Source organism: Apostichopus japonicus, chromosome 19 (assembly GCF_037975245.1).
Source record: "Apostichopus japonicus isolate 1M-3 chromosome 19, ASM3797524v1, whole genome shotgun sequence".
NCBI lineage: Eukaryota > Metazoa > Echinodermata > Holothuroidea > Aspidochirotida > Stichopodidae > Apostichopus > Apostichopus japonicus.
The window spans coordinates 2,367,747-2,387,516 of NC_092579.1; the positions used below are offsets into that span (position 1 = coordinate 2,367,747).

Genomic DNA, 19,770 nt, shown 5'->3' on the forward strand with positions numbered 1-19,770 from the left:
TACTGTTGTTTGGTCTATTTAATTGTAATATAATTCCACTGTTACTCAGTTAAGGTCAAACAACACGTTCATATTAAGAATATACCTGTTCGCTGAATAGCAGAAATGGATGACTGAACTAGAATGAAAATAGAATTCAGTTATGAATAATATAATAATATAGTTTCATAAGTATTATGAAGTAAACCGTGTAAGCCAGTACCGTAGGTGGGACAACCGACGTTGTATTTTTTTGTATAGCCTAATATAATAATCACAATAGGCTTTATGATATGATCAATGCATCTCCTAATAAGATATTGTGTCTGTAAGGAATTTAAAGCCGTTGATCGTAATCATTGAACCAAAGAAAGTTTTAGTTACACCCGCAAAATTATACAATATGATATTATTAGATATATATTGCTTTATGCTATATCATAATTAAGTATGATGTCATTGATTAGTTTCTTTACAGGACATACATAACTCCCGTCCCCAACCCCCCCCCCCAACCCGTCCCCTTCCAGCTGGGTTATATATCCTTGTCAGGATGTCACCTACTGGGAAAACCAGACCAAGGTTTCTATTGTTTATACATATTGGAAGGTTTATCGTCTCTGTATGTTTTCATAATTTCTTTGTTTTAATTATAGATGTTATAAAGTTTATACTCTGATATGGATAATATTTTATCATGTCTGATTCATTATGTCCAGTATTAGTCTTCTGGTTGTTAAATGAACCCTTTAAATGGCACGACCTTTAGGCTGTAATGGCGGGCCAAAGATCAATCGGTTCTCTGTAAACAAATAGCTTTGTCTAGTTGTTTGCTAAAGTCTACAGCTTATAACTTCCACTCGTAGAAACTCGTATAGAACAGAATACAACAGGTTAAAGGACTAGAATTAAATCCATTTTTTATGGAGCTGGTAATGAGTGCAAAGTGCGAGTAAACTGGGTTAAGGGTTGTCTACCTACCAATCTTTGTGTAGGTGTATAGTATCAAAATAATGTGAAAACAGACTCCTGGAAGATATTAACTACGCGGACGATTTATGTGTACCATGAAAATGACTTTTATTACCATTCATATAAAACAAGAAATCAAGAAATAATTATGATTCATTAATATTCATGATTAATCTTCCTCTCTCAATATTGATGATGAATTCCTTCCTCAAAACAAATATCTCTTTTGTCCTCTGCGCCTCATATAGCTGGTGCAACATTTTCCCTCACGTCTGTAGTTTATATGTATACAACTGTATATGCTGTATGGCGCATATAGATTATTTGCCTTGTTTACCGTACTTACATACATGCTGAATGGTGGATGAAGCTTATTCTCTCGAGTGTAGTCAGTTTTGTCCCCATTATAATATTCTAAGCAGATTAATTGAATTAACGGTTGTGTCGATATGACTTTCACGACATGATAAAGGCTCTATACCTCAGCTTGCCATCTCCGTTTCGTCCTTGAACAGTTCTGTGGGGGATTGTGGGTTCGTCCTTCCGCCCACAGCCCCCGCCCCGTCCCGCCCCTCCTAAGACTACGCCACTAATTGTGAGCTTGTGCTACAATACATGAGTGTGTATGCACTGTACTGCACTGTACGTAAGTGTGATTTACACTTTACACCAGACAGAATTTCTTAAATCATTTCCCTCAAATTGTATATAAATTGATTGAAAATATAACTGAATTTACAATTCATATTGCAGGTATAGTTCGTCCATGTAAAACAGGGAACCATTTAAAACAGTGCAGCCTTCAGCTAATAATGAATGGAGAAGAGACACGTGATGTAGGCTCGCTATCCATTCAAAGGCACATCGTTAGCATCTGTATACGTACGCCAACATACAAAAGACTCCAGTAAAGTTGACGGGGAACTCATTTCATTATTTTATCGATTTCGTTTGTCACATGTGGAACCGAAGCGTTAGTAATATATTGTTTGTTTTTGTTTTGTGCTAGTCGTGCCGTATACAACTCTCGTTTATTAAATATCGTTTGAAACGTTTGTGAAAAACAATTGTAAAATTAAGTATGCTGATATATATATGAAATGGAGAACGTGGGAACCTGATAGTCAAAGATCTCACTAATATATATATATATATATATATATATATATATATATATATATATATATATATATATTTATATTTATATATATATATATATATATATATATTTATATATATATATATATATATATATATTTATATTTATATATATATATAGATATAGATATAGATATATATATATATATTGCTGAAGAACCAATGTTAACGGGGTCATTTTCGCGGGTTTTCAAGAAAATCAGGATGTTTGGGGGGTTTAATGCTGACCTTTACATTCAAACCCTTCGACGTGTTATTTTTTTTTCTTTCCTTTTTTTTCAAAATTTCTGCTTTTTATTTTAATATTTTTAATTTCATATTTATGATCTCTATTTCGAAAAATAAATTCAAGGCATTTCATTTCAACATCTGGACGATTTAGCACAGAATTTGGAAGTTTCATCTCGGAATTATAAATGTCTTGTTTCTAAATTTCTACCTCTCCTTCAAGGGCGGCGGAAACACTTTTAATCTGGGGGGGGGGGCACCGACATCAAAGGGCACTTTGCAGAAATTCGATTGGACTGATGCAGCCTTATATTTAGTACCCTTTATTACTCTCATTGTAATATCTTATTTGCGCCCCTCCCCCCCCCCCCCTCAAGGAAAATATGCATACTAGCACTGCAATATCCAATGTGCAAATTGGGAAACAAGGAACAATTAGTTTTCTATAGAGAAAATTAGGTGAAATCATGCTAGTTGCTAATGTAGGAACCTTCCGAATTAGAGTATATTTCTCGTTAATATCTTAACAAATTTTTCCATTCGAAATAGCTTTAATTTGACCCACAGAAGTTCATTAAAAGTCAGGGGCGTAGCCAGGATTTGCAAAGTTGTATGCACGACTATCTGAACGGAGCGCCACCATCAGTTGGCGCGGAGCGTACAAGAAAATTTTTGGTTTTACAAACCCCTCAGATGGCCGGAAACGGCCCTTCTCGAGTGTTCATTCTGGTTCCCTTGCCTCTTGCTAACTTGAGACACCTCCATTTTTATGTAGAAAAAGGGCACATTTTTAACCTGAGGAAAAGTGGGGGGCACGTGCCCCCCCCCCCCCGGTTCCGCCGCCCTTGCTCTCCTTACTCTTCGAACCGTAGTGACACCCCTGACCTTACAATTTCCATTATGTATTCCATTACAGGCATGAACTAACCGCTTCTCACTCTACAATCGATTTTTGTCACTTTAGTATAGTAAATAATCACACAGGCATCACGATGTACTTTTTCAAAAAACAATTGGCCCATTTGCAGAGATTCAGCGAATGAAAAATTCAAACCAAAACAAATGTGTCCCATTAGTTGTTATTGTTTTAGTCTTGACAAAACATGCGTTCGATTATTGTTTTCTTCTCGACCAAAAAAATCACAAATCACAATCATACTGAATTGTCATTTTCATAATATATACTTAAGAGCAAATGAGGGGTGCGAGTAGGGCCCTTTGTGAAATTATTGTCGGCCCGGGGCCCGATCTGTCGCTCGGAGTGTTGTGTTCTGGTTGATCGCCCTCTCATAAGGCTTTATTTATCATTGCACCTGTTTTCCTCTGTCCAATGGAACGGATCACCAGAGCTTGTCGTTATGGAAACACATCTGCAACGAACCAATCACTTACAGTTTTGACTATTACTCATATATCTTAGAAATGCAATTGTGAAAATTGAGTAAGTAAATCAAATAACGGAAAACTCACAGAAAAGAATTAATAAAAAGTTTGAAATTACAAAATTGACGGAGAATTGGTTACATTGATATTAATTACAATCGTGGCAGAGAAAGTCGATAAAACGTCAATAGAAAACAAATTTATGCATACAGTTTGAAAAGTGAAACTTAAAACAATGAGCTACATTGTTGTTAGTTCATAGCACAAACCTTTGTATTCAACGTTATCTATCGCTTTAAGAAATACTTTCTTAACACGAGGTCAACGGACAAAACATCAGTCCCTTGGAAAGGAGCGTATATACACACACGCATACACCAACAATCAGACACACGCACTAACATACACACAGAAACGAGTAACAATACGAGAGTCAAATCGCGACTATATTCTTTCCCAGGCCTTTGGTATTGATTTAATGATTGGCATCAGCGTTCAACACTGACCTAGCTCCGTCTGTGACATTGAACCTTGCATATAACCCACATGCACCATATGATACCCGCCCTTCTAATACACTTCGTAATAACATGCACACGCCCTCTGTAAAAGTGCTCGTCATTAATATCGAATGTAATTTTGTATATATTAAATTATCGCTTTCATTCATATAACATGAAGCCTGCCCCACGTAGCAAAGCAAAACAACAAAACAACCCCAGCCTTTTAGAAAATTAATAAACATGGAAACAAAATATAGACTTAAAAGAATAGGAAAGGAATATACAAAACGTCAAGTTGCCATCGAAATGTTAATGTTCCTCTAATTATGTCAACAACTTTCATCCAAGTGTTGCAGTTTACTTACTTATATTCCAAGAGAATGTCGAATTGGTGAATTGAGACTGCTTGCAAATGAAAATACAATTGATGATCTTTTTATTCGAACAATTTTAACAACATCAACGAGTGAGTAATTAAAATTGAAAAATTGTTAAAATATTCACTTTACGGTAAATGATTTATTATTTTGCTGCGAAATAATGAAATATTGTCATTTGAAACAAATGCATTTGGTAATTGTAGCAACTACATGAAGAGTTGACTACTTAATTACTGCACGGAATTGATTAATATGTGCCATCTTGTGAACAGTTCAATTTGCTATTGTGTGAATGATTGCTGAATAGAAAGACGACTTAAAATTTCGACGACACCTTAACGTTTCCATAGAAGAAAGCACCTGGTCTAAAAAAACACTTAAGCATCATATATATATATATATATATATATATATATATATATATATATATATATATATATATATATATATATATATATATATATATATATATATATATATATATATATATATATATATATATATATATATATATATATATATATATATATATATATATATATATGTTGGCTCTTCCCGTAATCTGCACACACACTCCAGGGAAAACGTAAAAAGTACTATTTCAATACTCTATCGTTGTTTTCATTGGTTCGATTGATCCGAAGAATCGTCAAATATTTCTTCCCTTTCTTCTACATTTGGCATTAGTGGCTCGGGCTTAAGTACTTCATCGATACTTTTCGCATCACTGGTACATTTTCTCACAGCATTTATAATAATTCCGAGTCTTCTGTCAAGCGCCGCGTAATGAGCCTCATACAACACAGGTGCTATAATATCTGTTGACAAAGACTCCCTCATGACGTCACCTAATTTATATTCATCTTTTTGTAATATTAAAAGCCTCTGGAATGTAGACTTTCGAATTCTGAGAAGAAATCATAAAAGAACTATGAAATATGAAAAAAAAAGTTTCAAAGTTACATAGCAAACTTATTTTCACATAGTAAAAAAATTGGCAATCCAACTTTATTAAATGAAACTGCTCAAAATCGTTCAATGTTAAAAGAACAGAAAACATATTTACGCATATTAATGACTCACGAATAATTTGAAATATTTTGAATCAATTTTTGTTACCACATATCAATGAAGAAACAAAATTGGTCACCAAAGATTGACCGGTTAACATCTCTCGTCCTGATTATCTTAATAACCCTGTTTGTTTCCCAGAAAGCCATTTAGTTGACAAATTCTGATCCTTCTTAACTTTCGAGAAAGTTGAAGAAAAATTAAGAATTTCAGCCTCCACGAAATTTAAACTTTTGAGAACTTGAAGAGCAGTTCATATATAATATTTTCAATTTCAGCCGCCCATATTAGTTGAAATACTGATAATCTTTAAAAAAAAAAACTGTCAATCTCAGTTAGAAGCAACATTTTACCCTTTGATCACAATGCAATTTTCTCCTAAATATTGTTCACATTACTTTAAATGTAATAAAGCCACCTACGTTTATATATATCTAAAAATATGTATTTTGTCATCAATATACACGTGATTTAAAATTTAGAGAGTATGAATTATTGTCAGCGATGATTTATTATGATATGCAAAGTATGAAAATTATATAGATAAATATAGATAGATAGATAGATATACTTACATACAGCATTGAGTTAAAGGAACTAAGCAAGATAACTCGTCGGTTTGGTACCGTCCAAACCTATTAAGATTATAAACAACAAACAAACAATAAACCTCTCCCCGGATCCGTCCAGAATAAGAAGGTTAAAACTATGAAGTTGCATATCACAAATACCCGCCATGAACAATATTTATATATGGGCTACAAAATAACGTTTTCAGGAGTGTTATAGCTCAGTGGTTAACGCCGGTGCCTGCCTTTCAATCATAAGGTCCCGAGTTCGAGTCACTCCAAGATTAATGTATGTCGTCCAGTTACAGAGTTGTTGACAATTGACAAGTCATAATCATGGACGTTAAATATGAATCTAAGAGACTAACTTCGGTCAGCTTACGGCTTTGATAAGCCAATGATGGCTTCTTTGCAAGTTCCTGCTTGCAGGAGGATTTAACATATATACATTTAAACTTTAAAAGCCATAATGTCCTTTTTTTTCTTTGTTTGTTTGTGTCAAATTTTTAAAAGTTATAGTTATCAACTTACCCTCGACCGTGATCAAAGTTGAAAATGGTTGAATAATTGCCAAAATATTTGAATACATAGTAGCTGTGTCGGTCCATATTACCTGAGAGAGAGAAATGAAATTCCTTATAACACACTCGATTAAAATAAAGAGATCCTCGTAATAATAATAATAATAGTAATAATACTAATAATAATAATAATAATAATACGTTCCCTTAATCTGCCTTGTTGGGTTTTCCCCTTCTTCTCCTTCTCCTTCCCCTCTTTTGCCCTTTTTTTATTGAAGGTGGAGAGGGTGCAGGTGTAGAGGGAAGTTAGAGTGCAAAACTGAGTTAACAAGTATGCACACTTATAGGTATGCAAATATTTTCAAACATATATATATATAAAACATATATATATATATATATATATATATATATATATATATATATTTATATATATATATATATATATATACATATATATTAAACATATATATATATATATAAAACATATATATATATATATAAAACATATATATATATATATATATATATATATATTATTTTAATTAATTCATGCTCACCCATCAGAAAATCAAAGATAGCTAAATCTATAATGTCTAACATTCGTCTCCCTGTGCTATATACTGTCTGCTTCATAACGACTTCTTTGCAGTACATGGGGTTGTCCTCCCACCTGGCAAAGAAAATAGACAAAAGAATTGTAAGGCCCCGTCCGAAACTGACCCTATGGAAACCCCTTATCTGTTACAATACTATGAGCACGTGATAAAGATCATGGTAGGATTGACTCGATGTAATATTTTTTCAGGAATCAATTGCAATAAACAGAAATGAAAGCTTTTCTCAGCCAACGAGGTCGGAGAACTTTGTAAAAAAAAAAAACTTAGGCAACACAATTTGTTTTCTCGTGAATTAATTACTACGCAAAATTGCCATCGTTCTGGACTACAAGTCAGTTAGTTCTTGTTACAACATTTATGAGTTCAAACAAAAGAACTATAATGTAATCAAATGTAAAAAAAAAACACAAATGTAAAAGGAAAATAATGAAGTAAAAATGGGTGATGATATACCATAAATAAATTATTTTCATTCCAATATTTTCACTGATGATAATTTCTGTTACAACACATCGCCCATTTGCTTTGATTCCTAGAATGGAGTGCGAGCAAATCAAGGACTCTCTCAAATTTTGATATTAATTATATTTGTTATGTAATAGAGTTTGTTTGGGGGAGACGGGGTTGTAGGAGAGTAAAATGGAGAAATGACCTTTCGCAGAGACTATACTTGTCCAAGTTGTAGCTATACACTGCCCAACCCCCGCTCTTTGGCCTGACGTGGAGAGGGCACATCCCTATCCTTTCGCTACCCCGCCCCCTCCCCGCCCACATCCCTCTCAAATTCTTAAAGAAGGAATTTAGTATGAGAATCTTTGAAACTCACGCGGCTTTTGATCTTTTGCTGTAAGACCTTTTAAAAGGATGGTCAAATGATTTTCTCTTGGCGCCATTCATTAGTGGAAGGTAGGCACCAATGCTGCTCTCTATGAGGTCTGGATTACCACACACAGGTGTTCGAGAGATGCCGCAATACTGAGAACAATCGGTCATAAAACAAAGGTTGTTGGCTGAAAAATAATTAAATTAAATCTCCATTAAATAATAATCCAACGTTAATGGATTAAAAGGGGCAGTAATTATAAATTGTTTTGGAATTGCATGGATATCAGCTTTAGTCGAATGAATGATTTGAACTGCAAGAATGTTAATTAAACCACATAATATACTTTAATCGCGAAAACAATGGGATTTGATAATTTTCCATTAATAATTAACCGTAATCGGGGAAACAATAGTGACCAAAGAACCTAAGCCCCGAATGCATAGCGAGTAGAACGAAAACAGTATAACAGTATACGCTATCATACAGTAACTGTTCTAAGGAGGCCAGGAAGCAATACGCAATATATCTGGAAAGTGGTCGGATATAATAGTTTTCATTCCATCAAAGAAAAAGTTGATTGAAATCAATAGACGGGACAAATCTTTCAGAATTCAGCTTAATAAGTCTGACTTAATCATTCTCAACTTTTTGGCAGTCTGATATTACTATATATAGAGTTAGCATGGTCTGATTGACAGTCTGATATTACTATATATAGGGTCAGCATGGCCTGATATTGACAGTCTGATATATTACTATATATAGAGTTAGCATGGTCTAATGACAGTCTGATATTACTATGGGCAGATCCACTGACCACAAGTTCAGCAAAATGACATCCGACCACTGTTTCTTACGTATAGCTTACGATGCATAAATAGGCCCATACCCGATGTCGCCCACCACCCCCCCCCCCATCCCCACCCCCAACGCATTCCCTTCATGTGCCCTGTGTCGTCGAGTGTCATGTGGATACATCTTTGACCGGGTCAAGCTCGAAATTGTTATTCTGTGTGCATGACAGTCGTATTATTGAAATAAACCAAAGACTCCGACATGCCGAGTAGTCCCGAGTAGTCCAGACATGCCGAGTAGTCCCGCGTAGTCCCGACATGCCGAGTAGTCCCGTAGGTCGGCATGTACAGGGAGGGATACTTGCAGTATCTGGGAATGAGACATGAAGGAGGGTCGCTAAAGATTTACCTGAAGAAAGGGAGAGAGAATAATGATTACTCACCGGGAGAGATGAAAAACGTTTTGTTTAATGCACGAGATGATACACGTCGGATGTCAAATGTCATGTTGAGGATGCGGCCAGTCACGGGTGGCGCTCGTCTAAAATCCAAAATTCTGAAACGACATAAGACATGTCATGGGTGCGATTTATGGTCATCGTTTTGTGTTATAATAAATCGTTAGAAATGAGAACTGTGAGTAGATTTTTCGGAACAAGTTACCTCTTATGAAAGTAATTTTGTTTTATATACCTAAGCTTACTTTAATTTCCTGAATTCATGAAAATTATTTGGGACCTACAGGGGACTAGGTTCAACAGGTGGCCGGAACCAAGTAGCACAAGCCCTGCCCTAAACAAAGAGTACGATAAAAAAAAAATTTAAAAATCAAATCCCTCCATACCTGTCTAGATGAAAGGCCGCAATCTCTGCTGTATGTCTCTCAATATCAGCGAAATAATAATGATCTGGCAATGTCTCGTATTCTCTAGGAACTCTATTTAAGTTAACAAGAAAAAGAAAATAAACTTAAGAACAATCAAACAACACGAGAACGTAGAACAACAAATAATTAACTATATATATTTATATATTTACATATTATGAAGAAAATCCACGTGTACTCCAAAAGAAATATTATTAGAAAAATGCAGAGAAATCAGATATGACCCATAATTGACAAATAAGAAATATTGTTTTAGAAAATACATATTGGAATTTTCGGCCCCCTGGGACCTTCGTCAGCAAAACTTGGCAGTCGAATAAAAAATTCCAAATTGTGCAACAATGAAAGTATGCCGATAGATAAGTGTAAGTGGCATTGATGGAATGAGAACGAAATAAACCATGACTATACAGGAAGCGGATTAAGGAACAAGGAACATATTACATATGGTTGTGCCAAGTATTGCTGACGTGTAACACTTATGCATCGTTCGGTGTTGAATATGTTGTTCTCTGTTTTCGTCAGTCTAAGTTTGAAGAAGAACCTGTCATAGAATCGGAACGCCATTCCCTTTACCTTTTACATCCAACATTAGGGGCGGATCAATCCTTTAAAATGGAGGGGTGTGGTCTTTCGGTTTTTGAAGCCGACATCCATTTTAGGATCTCTGGGTTTCCTTTCTTCCTTCCCCCCGAAAAAAAAGTCAAAATTGAGCGTGAAATGTCGAAATCTGAGGCATAATTAAACTTTAATTTATAGAGGGTTTCATAGAGGCTATATAGGGACCCCCACCCCCCCCCCCCACCCCCTCCGGAATTTTACTTGCCTCTCCTCCTCTTTTCCTATCTTCATCAGCTAAAACTGGGTATTTACGAGACTCATATAAATTACAATAGGAGTAGATGATTTCTCTACCGAAATTGTTTTTGCTGTACTAGCATAAGCTTGGCGACAACATCTACCAACGTTTTCGAAATCAAATTTTCGGGCGATCGCCGTGCTACACCTTTGTATTCTTTTTGAGGTAGCTAAGGAGTCAGGGTGGATACTGTTATGGTTTGGTGGTTGGAATTATTTCCTTGTAACTTATATCTCCGAATTAGATGGAGAAATTGGATATTCAAACTTTTAGGAATTTTTCATCATCATGCATTCTCAAATATAATTTATCAAATATAAACATAAAGTACATACAATAGGCCTAAATGCAATGGCGCACACTTCCTGGACACATCATTTATTATTTTATTCCTGAAATGAGGTCAGAAAATATGATAATATCGTAACTTGCAATTTTCAAAACAGCCAAATAAAAAGGGCAAGAAAAGCATAAAGATCGATTTATATAAGTGTTAGACCTTCAAATATAATCTTACCCTGAACAATAAAGCACACAACCTGCTTTGAACTTAACTTTGTTTCATGACGATAAGCCCAAATCGGTTGATGTCATATATCATACAGTTCGAGAATATTTTGCTTGTCCGATAATTTCACGTTTAAATAATAAACTGTAGGATGGTTGATGCAACTTAATATTAGGATAAAATAATAAAACTTTTCCCCAGCAGGATCACGAGAGCGTGGTGGCCAATTTGCTAGGGCGTCGGACTCGCGATCCAAGGATTGCTGGTTCGAATCATGCCTAGTTCATTGCGTTGTGTCCTTGGGCAAGATGCTTTATCTCACTTGCCTCTCTCCACCCAGGGGTTAAATGGGTACCTGTGAGATAACTCGTCATTGGGCGCAGTATATAACTGCTGCCGATATGGAGGGATTGTCTCTGGGACAGGTTATGGTGTAAAGCGCTATATCAAAATCAAATATTATTATTACTATTATTGTTAAAATGATACGCGCAGTTTATATTGTTTCATTTGACTACATACCTCCATGGCTTCATAATGGCGGTTGACTGGTCCTCAAATGTAAAAAATAGCTTTACTTGCGTGCCACCACTTTTCTCTTCTGTGATTATAAGAAAACAACATCATATCATAGGAAAACAAAATCATTCATATTTCCATTTAATAATTTAAATTCTTAAACATTCTTATATTTGATTACCATACACATACCCTAACCTATATATGGCCTTAAGACTTTTTTTTTTTTTGGGGGGGGGGGCTAATTTTTTAACTTTTTAAAGTGATTATACTTGTTGTTTGGTCACTTGTGTCTGAATGTACTGTTGAAGGACCAGGATTTCAAAAAAAAAAAAAAAAGTTTGTAATACTTATCAAAATAATATGATATATTACTGTATAATTTTCGCTATCGATTATATTTATATACGTAGATATATATTTTTTTGGTAAAGCTTATTTTCCTTACTAGCTGAGACGATTGGTGCTTGCCCAAGATACTTCATAAGTGGTTCGATGACGTCACTATCATTGTATGGGTATAGCTCGTACCTGTTTATGCCTTTGAAAAACCTTTCAAAGATTTCGTTATGCTCCGACCTGGTAAAAACGAAAATGGATAGGTGCGTTACAAATTCATCCATCACATTGCCAATTACGATATTCATTTGGAAGAAATCAGTTTGATTGATTTTTTTATATTAAAATGAAGTCGTGTAATTATCTTTACGATCAAACGCAGGTATTTTAACGACCCTGTTTTAAAAATGCAGAGTTGATCAGGCACGCAATTACCAATGACTAATCATTCATATTTGGTATACGTAAAAATGAATAACGTTTAAAGAAAACATGCTGTAATAAACCTGGATCAGTTGCACACCAGACGCTTAAATCATCACAAAAGACACGTTCCTCGGAGTGATACTTTCCTAAAGATTTGGACGAATATATTACGAATATATATAAAATTCCGAAGAACGTTGATCTACACACTCCAAAAAAAAAATGATGCAGGAATCCTTGCAAAATATGCATCCAACTAACCAATTATGGGTAAAAAAGGTCAAAAAATAAACAAAAGAACGAATTCGTAACCAATTTAATTGTCAAAACATTACTAATATATATATATATATATATATATATATATATATATATATATAAGCATAATATGTATATATATATATATATATATATATATATATGCGTGTGTGTGTTGTGGGGGGGGGGGGGGCACTGTTTGAGCTGTTCTATTCTGGTCGCTGTCTGCTGTATTTCAAAGCAAATTTCTATTTATGTTATGCTCTTTCGTGCATGATAAGAATTCTATGTAAAACTATTTTTCTTTTCTTTTTGGTTTAAAGTAGTACACTGATAAGCTAATTAAGATAAAAAATAAGGGAGTGTAATATAACTCTATTCATTGGTTCCTATCTTATTGCCAAAACGCAGTTAGAACGGTGTTGACACGCCTGTAATTAGTTTCTACAGTGGTATCTACCAATTACGGTTGGTTGAACAAATTCCTTTGTTGGAGATAATTAAACTGCATGAAATAACCAACTTTATGATATAGCTTGTTATGAATGTTTTTACACTATACCCATGGGACAACCACCATAAATACTCTATCTACATAGCATATATGTTAATGTGTGTTAGGTTAAAGAAGTGTTTACAACCGATAAGAAATGGAACCCTTTCCTTCAATGTTCACTACATGTGGTTACTCTGTTAAAGTTACTTTGTTGAGTCATACTTCATAACGGTTATCCCACTAGTTACCAAGCACACTCAACTAATTAGCTTTGCTGAAACAAAAGAGGCAATCTATGTAACAATGTAACTCCTTCTCAGTCATCACCTCACTGACTCCACTATGCCATAACGACATACATAACTAGCTTTTCTATTTAAATCTTACTTGAAATGGTGGCATAAATGTCGAAAAATGTGCAACTTTCAACTTTGTTTTTTCTCCAAGATATTTTCCGTTGGGATCCCAATAAACCTCGCCCATAATATGAATATTTAAACACTAAGAACGTCGTTGACAAATACGTAATACAACACCATGCTTGATTTGTGTACAGTCTATATGGCAGTTGTACCGGGGAGTTCCATAACAACTCCTTGGTTTTACCAACGCAAAGTCTTGAATCTATTTTTAGCAACGGCTCATAACTAAACCTGCATCTCTGATTGGTTGAATTCAAACTAGTGGGTTTGGGGAACTGTATGCGATTAACTTTAAATGCGGAATTTGTCGTGGACACTTTTCTCATTATCTGCAAATATCCTTAATTGCTCGCCAATCAACGATGTTGGCAGGGAAAACTTGGCTTATATCTTAGTTTGCTGTTTTGTGATTGATATATGTAAAACACTCGATGGACATGTCAAAAAAGTAGAAAACGGCGACCAAACGCAAAATGCTGCTTTAACATCCATTGTCGCCTTCAAACAGCCCTCCCCTCTCCCCACCCCCCCCCCCCTCAACTTCACCCTCGCTTCAGCTAACGTAGGCTAGACACCTCTAGGGCAACGCACCACGTGACAGCAGCTGATGAATACTATCGGATTGAAGATACCTATATTACTGTCCCCAATCCCCCTCCCTTCCCCACCCCAACGGCTGTTAAAAGTCAACAACCCCTACCTCCCCCCCCCCCCTGCCATGCAGGAATAACAATGCATCTCATTTCATAATACTGTACATTCTGATCTATACCTGCCATCGTAGCACAGACGATTTTAAATATTTGCCATTACTAGTGGAGGTTTCATTCCCAAGACACTGGTATAAAGACTTATGATACTTCCCAGAAGGAACCAACTTTATGAAACAACAGACACAATAATGGAAGTGTTTATCGACCTTGTTTGTGTATTTGTTTAGCACCGTATGCCCAGTGTACTACTGATTGCCAAGATTCAAAGAGGTTCTAAATATTTACTAAAGTGTACGTAACTATATACAGTAGCCTACGTATGGACATATATGCACTACCTTATACTGTGTATAATATCAAAGGTTAACATATAACATGTTGTAGGCTATATTATGTTCTTTTATCTTGAAGCTTAAAGCATTAAGCCTATACCTATAGGCCTATGGTAAACTTAACAATCTCCACACGAACCGAGATTACTTGGAAGTTCACTATATATTAGCGACAGAGCTCTCAATGGAAAGTTTTCGTAATTGGAACCACAATACATCACAGCGAACCAGCCCGACATGAGAATATCTATGTTTGTTAATTGCTATGTGAACTAGCTATAACAGTATTTATATATTCTAGCTATAAATCGTTAATAAATACAAAAATCCAGTCCGATATATGTAGACATATATATACTTACGGGTTCTCAAAAAGATGTAATCTATCATTCTCTAACAATGTTTTCGGAACCTTGTTTAGGCTTTGGAAATCTCTAAATAATGCCTCAAATTTCGACCTGTTCTTCACTTCGACGTATGTATAATTGGGATGTTTACGCGGTACTATATAAATTGTGCTTTCCTTGGGTAAACCTTTAAGTCCAGGCTTAGACTTTGCCGAAATGTCCCGGTCACGTAAAAGCGATAAGTTAAGTGGTGGCTGCATGTAGTTAATGCCCCAGTGTACAGGGACCCTGTCGTCTGGTTTATGTGTTGAATTCCCATATCGAATAGCCACCAGAATAGAACATAACCATATGAGGAGTATAAGTAGACCTATGGTTATCCAACGTTGTCTTAGCTTCATATTTAATACAACGATACTTGTACACAACCGACTGTAGTAAGGTACTTCAAAACACGGGAATGAAAACACGGGATTGCCTGCCTGCCTGACTGTGTGTCTGTCAGCACACTGGACTTATTGTATAGGCTATACCCCAGCTTGATTCCACACCGCTACAATACAAAGTTTGTTTAACCGGTTAACACGGTAAGGCTTCATACAGTATGCCTTACAAAAGGTTACACCAATACACCAATATTTCAACTTTCAGCAAACTTCATGCTTCATAGAGTTTTAGAATCTAATTCGAGATCAACAGAGTATTATGAAGGTCATTGTGTTGACGACGTGAACACATATATAGCGGATATTGCAACGTCATAGTTGAATATGGATGCATATCAAATTATGGAAAACGTATACCACGTAACATAACACCCCCCACAAAAACAGCGAATGATTCGATATGAAGTGAAGGGTTGTTGGTTATTGAAAAGATCGATGCGAGATAGCTAATAATAATCTAGTTATCAGGGCCCGTAGCCCGAGATTAAATTGGGAGAGGGGGGGGGGCACAATATTGACCCTGTTGTTCGAACTGGGGAGTGGTCAAAGGACGAGGGTGTTCTCTTGTGAAATTATTCTTTGGGAAAAATGTCTAAGATGTAAGATGGCATTAGTGACATCATTTCATCGTTATTTGTGTTGCACATTTAAGTAGGCCTATTCATGTTAAGCGTGTGTCATCAAAATAATGTAAGCCATGTGGAAGAAATAAAAAAAAACATTGTCCATGCCCCCCCCCCTTCCCCCGTGGCTACATGTATATAATAATCATAAGCAACGAAATGTTAGCAATGTTAAAACACTTCACATATAATATTTTATAATGTAATTTATACTACCCATTAAAGCTCGTTCGGATTCAAAAGTTCATTTTCGTTACTTTTCCGTCATGTATGATTTACGAAATTGGTCAGTTTTGACAGCGAGCTTTTCCAATCCATGCTCTGGTCAAACAAGCAAATAGATTTTCACATCACGTAAATATCAAATATGTAATCATCTTTGTTCCAAACGGACGCTCGGATTGATTACATTAATAAGATCATTAATAATACTTAGTAATAACCTATTCGTAGCAGCAAATCAACGCACTTAACTGGAAAAGAAAAGGCAAGAAAACAATGTCCATAATTTGACTACTCGGCTGTCATGTAATGTATTCGCCTTATAACGTCCATCGTTAAATAAAGACCATTGTTTAGCGGTCAGTATTGTTTCCATGCATATGATGCCAGGTACATGCTTATTGTTTGCTCTAAACAATGTCCTATTGTTCGCCAGTGGTCATAAGGTCAATAGGTTATTGTTGTTGATTTGAAATCAATGAAGGTCAAATAAATATGAAAATATAATTTACAGCATCCTGTAGCTGTCGTTTGGTTTGACATTCGTACCTCGCGATCCACATTTGACATCTGTGACGTCAGAGATAAGGTGTACGTGCTAATTATCACTCGAGTTTTACTTCAACGTTAGATTGCCTGTTGAATATCACTAGAACTATGACTCTGGGGAGAACTTGGAGCGGAAGAAGTTAGGGGCTTCAAAGAAATTCCAAGGAAAACTCACATGTTAACATTTCACTTTGTGCTTGAAAATCGCTATGCATGAGAGAACAAGAAATATCTGAAAATGCTGCAGTTTCCGAGGGCTTCGACCCCCCCCCCTCCCCAACACCCTCTTGGATGACCAACGCACCGAGATCAAAGCTCCCCACACACACCCCAACAGCACCACCATCAATACGGTACTCTATTACGCCCTTGTGAATATACATTATTATTGCCAAAGTTTCATTTAAACAAATCTACAGCTCGAATGACAAAACCTTTGATAATGTGTAAAATGTTGTGTAGAAAAGTAGGCCTATATTTGAGGCAACCCGTTTACGTACAAATTAGTACGCATTTGACTTAGTGTAATATAACATACCATCAAGCATTGAACCTGATGACATGCGATCGGGTGGAAAGGGGAAATGTTGGTGTAGTCTATAAGTTTGTAGCTATATGAACGCATATCATATTTCACCTGTATAGGCTATATATAGTTATGAATATCCCAATCAAGTACGCCTGAATAGGTCATATATATACACCTAATAATTCCTACAGCGGGCTCCGATATTGAACCCATTGTTTTGGGATTTCAGTTCGTGGCGTCACCTACCAGCATATTAGTGTAGTCAATATTGCTACAATAACGGATGTTATTATAACCTCACACACACACATATATATAGCACTATACCTTGGATCGCTATGACTGTATACGGAAACGAATATGAACCCGTCAGTCAATACAACCAACAGTTTTTACTAAACTTTATATCAATTAAGCCACTAAATCTTTACAAATACTTGGATACCCCTCATTCTAACTTAAAGATTTAGCTAATAAACATAATTGGGATAATACTCCCAATTCAAACAAGTTGAAATCCTATTTTATACAGCTTGGAAGAATTTGAACTTTTAGTTTTACATTTAAAAACGTACGATTCGACCTAATTCCATCGTTCGTGGTGTGTTATTGGTTAACTATTATTTAAAAATTATCAGGGATCTATTCTTTCCTTTTAAGACTTTTAAAAGAGTTCACACTGACAGTTTATAAACAGCTCCAAGATATCGTCTGAATGATAAAAAACAAAACTTCATGTAAATATGACAACAAACATAAGTTGCTGCCGAGATGTTAAAATCTCTCTGCAAAATTGTATCCATATGTTTGGAAGAAAATGTTTAATTTATCAAAGACAAACATACTTTTTAAGAAACGTTGCCCAGGAAAGAACCTGGGAACGAAAACCAAACTACCGAACGACTGATCCACTCTCAACCCCAGTCCCCTTGCATCGAGACTGTGACTGTGACTGTGTGATCATCGTCGGGTGTGCATCACCATTCCCCTCGAAAGGGAACAGATACTACACATGATCTTAGCCAAAAGGCCAAAAGGTTTATCAAAGATAAACATTCATCGATATTCTGCAGAGAGTCAACTGGTACAGAAATGATTTGAATTGCCAAGAACGTGTAGAAGAGTAAGCACTGCTGCCTTTATTGATACATCATGAATGGAGTAATCAATTCACAAATATGTATGTATCCTCTGTGTGTGTGTCTGTCTTTCTCTCAAGATCTATTTCTAGACCGTATAGGAGCCTACAAGAGTGAAAACCTTTCAGCAATACCAAATCGTTGCCGTGTTCCTTTTTCACGTTTCCCTACATATGAACACACTGTCGTTGGTCATGATATCCTAGTCTCTTACCAGCATATTGGTTTAGTCTTTAATGAATATTCATTCGTCCATGTGGTAAGTTTATTGTTTTCAGATGACTCTTGTTAAAATACCATCCAAAAATATAACTACGGTAATATGTTGCTGTTGTTGTTTTAATAAAGGATTTGTTATAATAATCTTACTATAGTAAAACTATTACAGGTGTTGGAAGCAGAATGTCGATTGTATCGTTATTTTCTGTACTCTTCAAGGTGATCGATCTATCAATTATGACAAAAATGAAGGTTTCCTCTTTAAAGGCAACTTATCTAATGGTGTCATATTTCATCGATTACGAGATTGTTTTTTGATGTTACAAAGGAACAGTTTGTTTTCGTTGTGTTTAAGTCGTATATTGAGTCCTTACTAGTGCAAATGTGTACTAGCATAATGCATATCTGTATACTCGTGTATTCATCGTCGTTGATTTGTACTCGGCATACTCGGAATGTGTTGAATATCAGCTATAGTACACAGTGGCGGAGCTAGGGGTATTGGTCAGGAGGGGCGAGAATGGTCAGGAGGGGCGAGAATGGTCTGTAGGGGCGCATTCCACACTATCTAAGCGGAACGCCACCACAGGTTGGCGCGTAGCGTACAGAAATTTTTTGAGTACAGATATTCCCTAGATCACCGGAAATGACCCTTTCCGGGCCTGGCTAATTTGCAGATAAACGAAAAATAAATAGGTGTCATCGCCAAATTACTTCAACAAAATGTGACAAATGTCAATAGGTAGATGAGAGCGCAATAAAAAAAAGTCAATAATCGCGAATAAGTAAAAAAGGGGTAAAGAGCTGAAAAGGGCGCCAGCAGTCCATTTGAGTCCGTCGGGGGGGGGGGGGGGGTCCGCCCCTGACTGTATGGACGCTCCGCCACTGATAGTACATATATATACTACAGTGCATAATTGATCAAGAGCACTCG

The 19,770-nt window shown here is 35.9% G+C and overlaps 1 protein-coding gene across 1 annotated transcript; it reads right to left on the reverse strand.

Annotated features, from left to right (window-relative positions):
* Positions 1-3,848: 3,848 nt before the first annotated feature.
* LOC139959772 (extracellular serine/threonine protein kinase FAM20C-like) lies at positions 3,849-15,848 on the reverse strand. Its single transcript, XM_071957614.1, has 10 exons — positions 15,125-15,848; positions 12,225-12,355; positions 11,780-11,858; positions 9,849-9,941; positions 9,448-9,560; positions 8,211-8,394; positions 7,325-7,437; positions 6,775-6,856; positions 6,250-6,309; positions 3,849-5,510 (listed from the first exon to the last, which is right to left on the reverse strand). The coding sequence occupies exons 1-10, from the start codon at positions 15,508-15,510 to the stop codon at positions 5,225-5,227; spliced, it is 1,527 nt and encodes a 508-aa protein (XP_071813715.1). The 5' UTR covers positions 15,511-15,848; the 3' UTR covers positions 3,849-5,224.
* Positions 15,849-19,770: the final 3,922 nt, after the last annotated feature.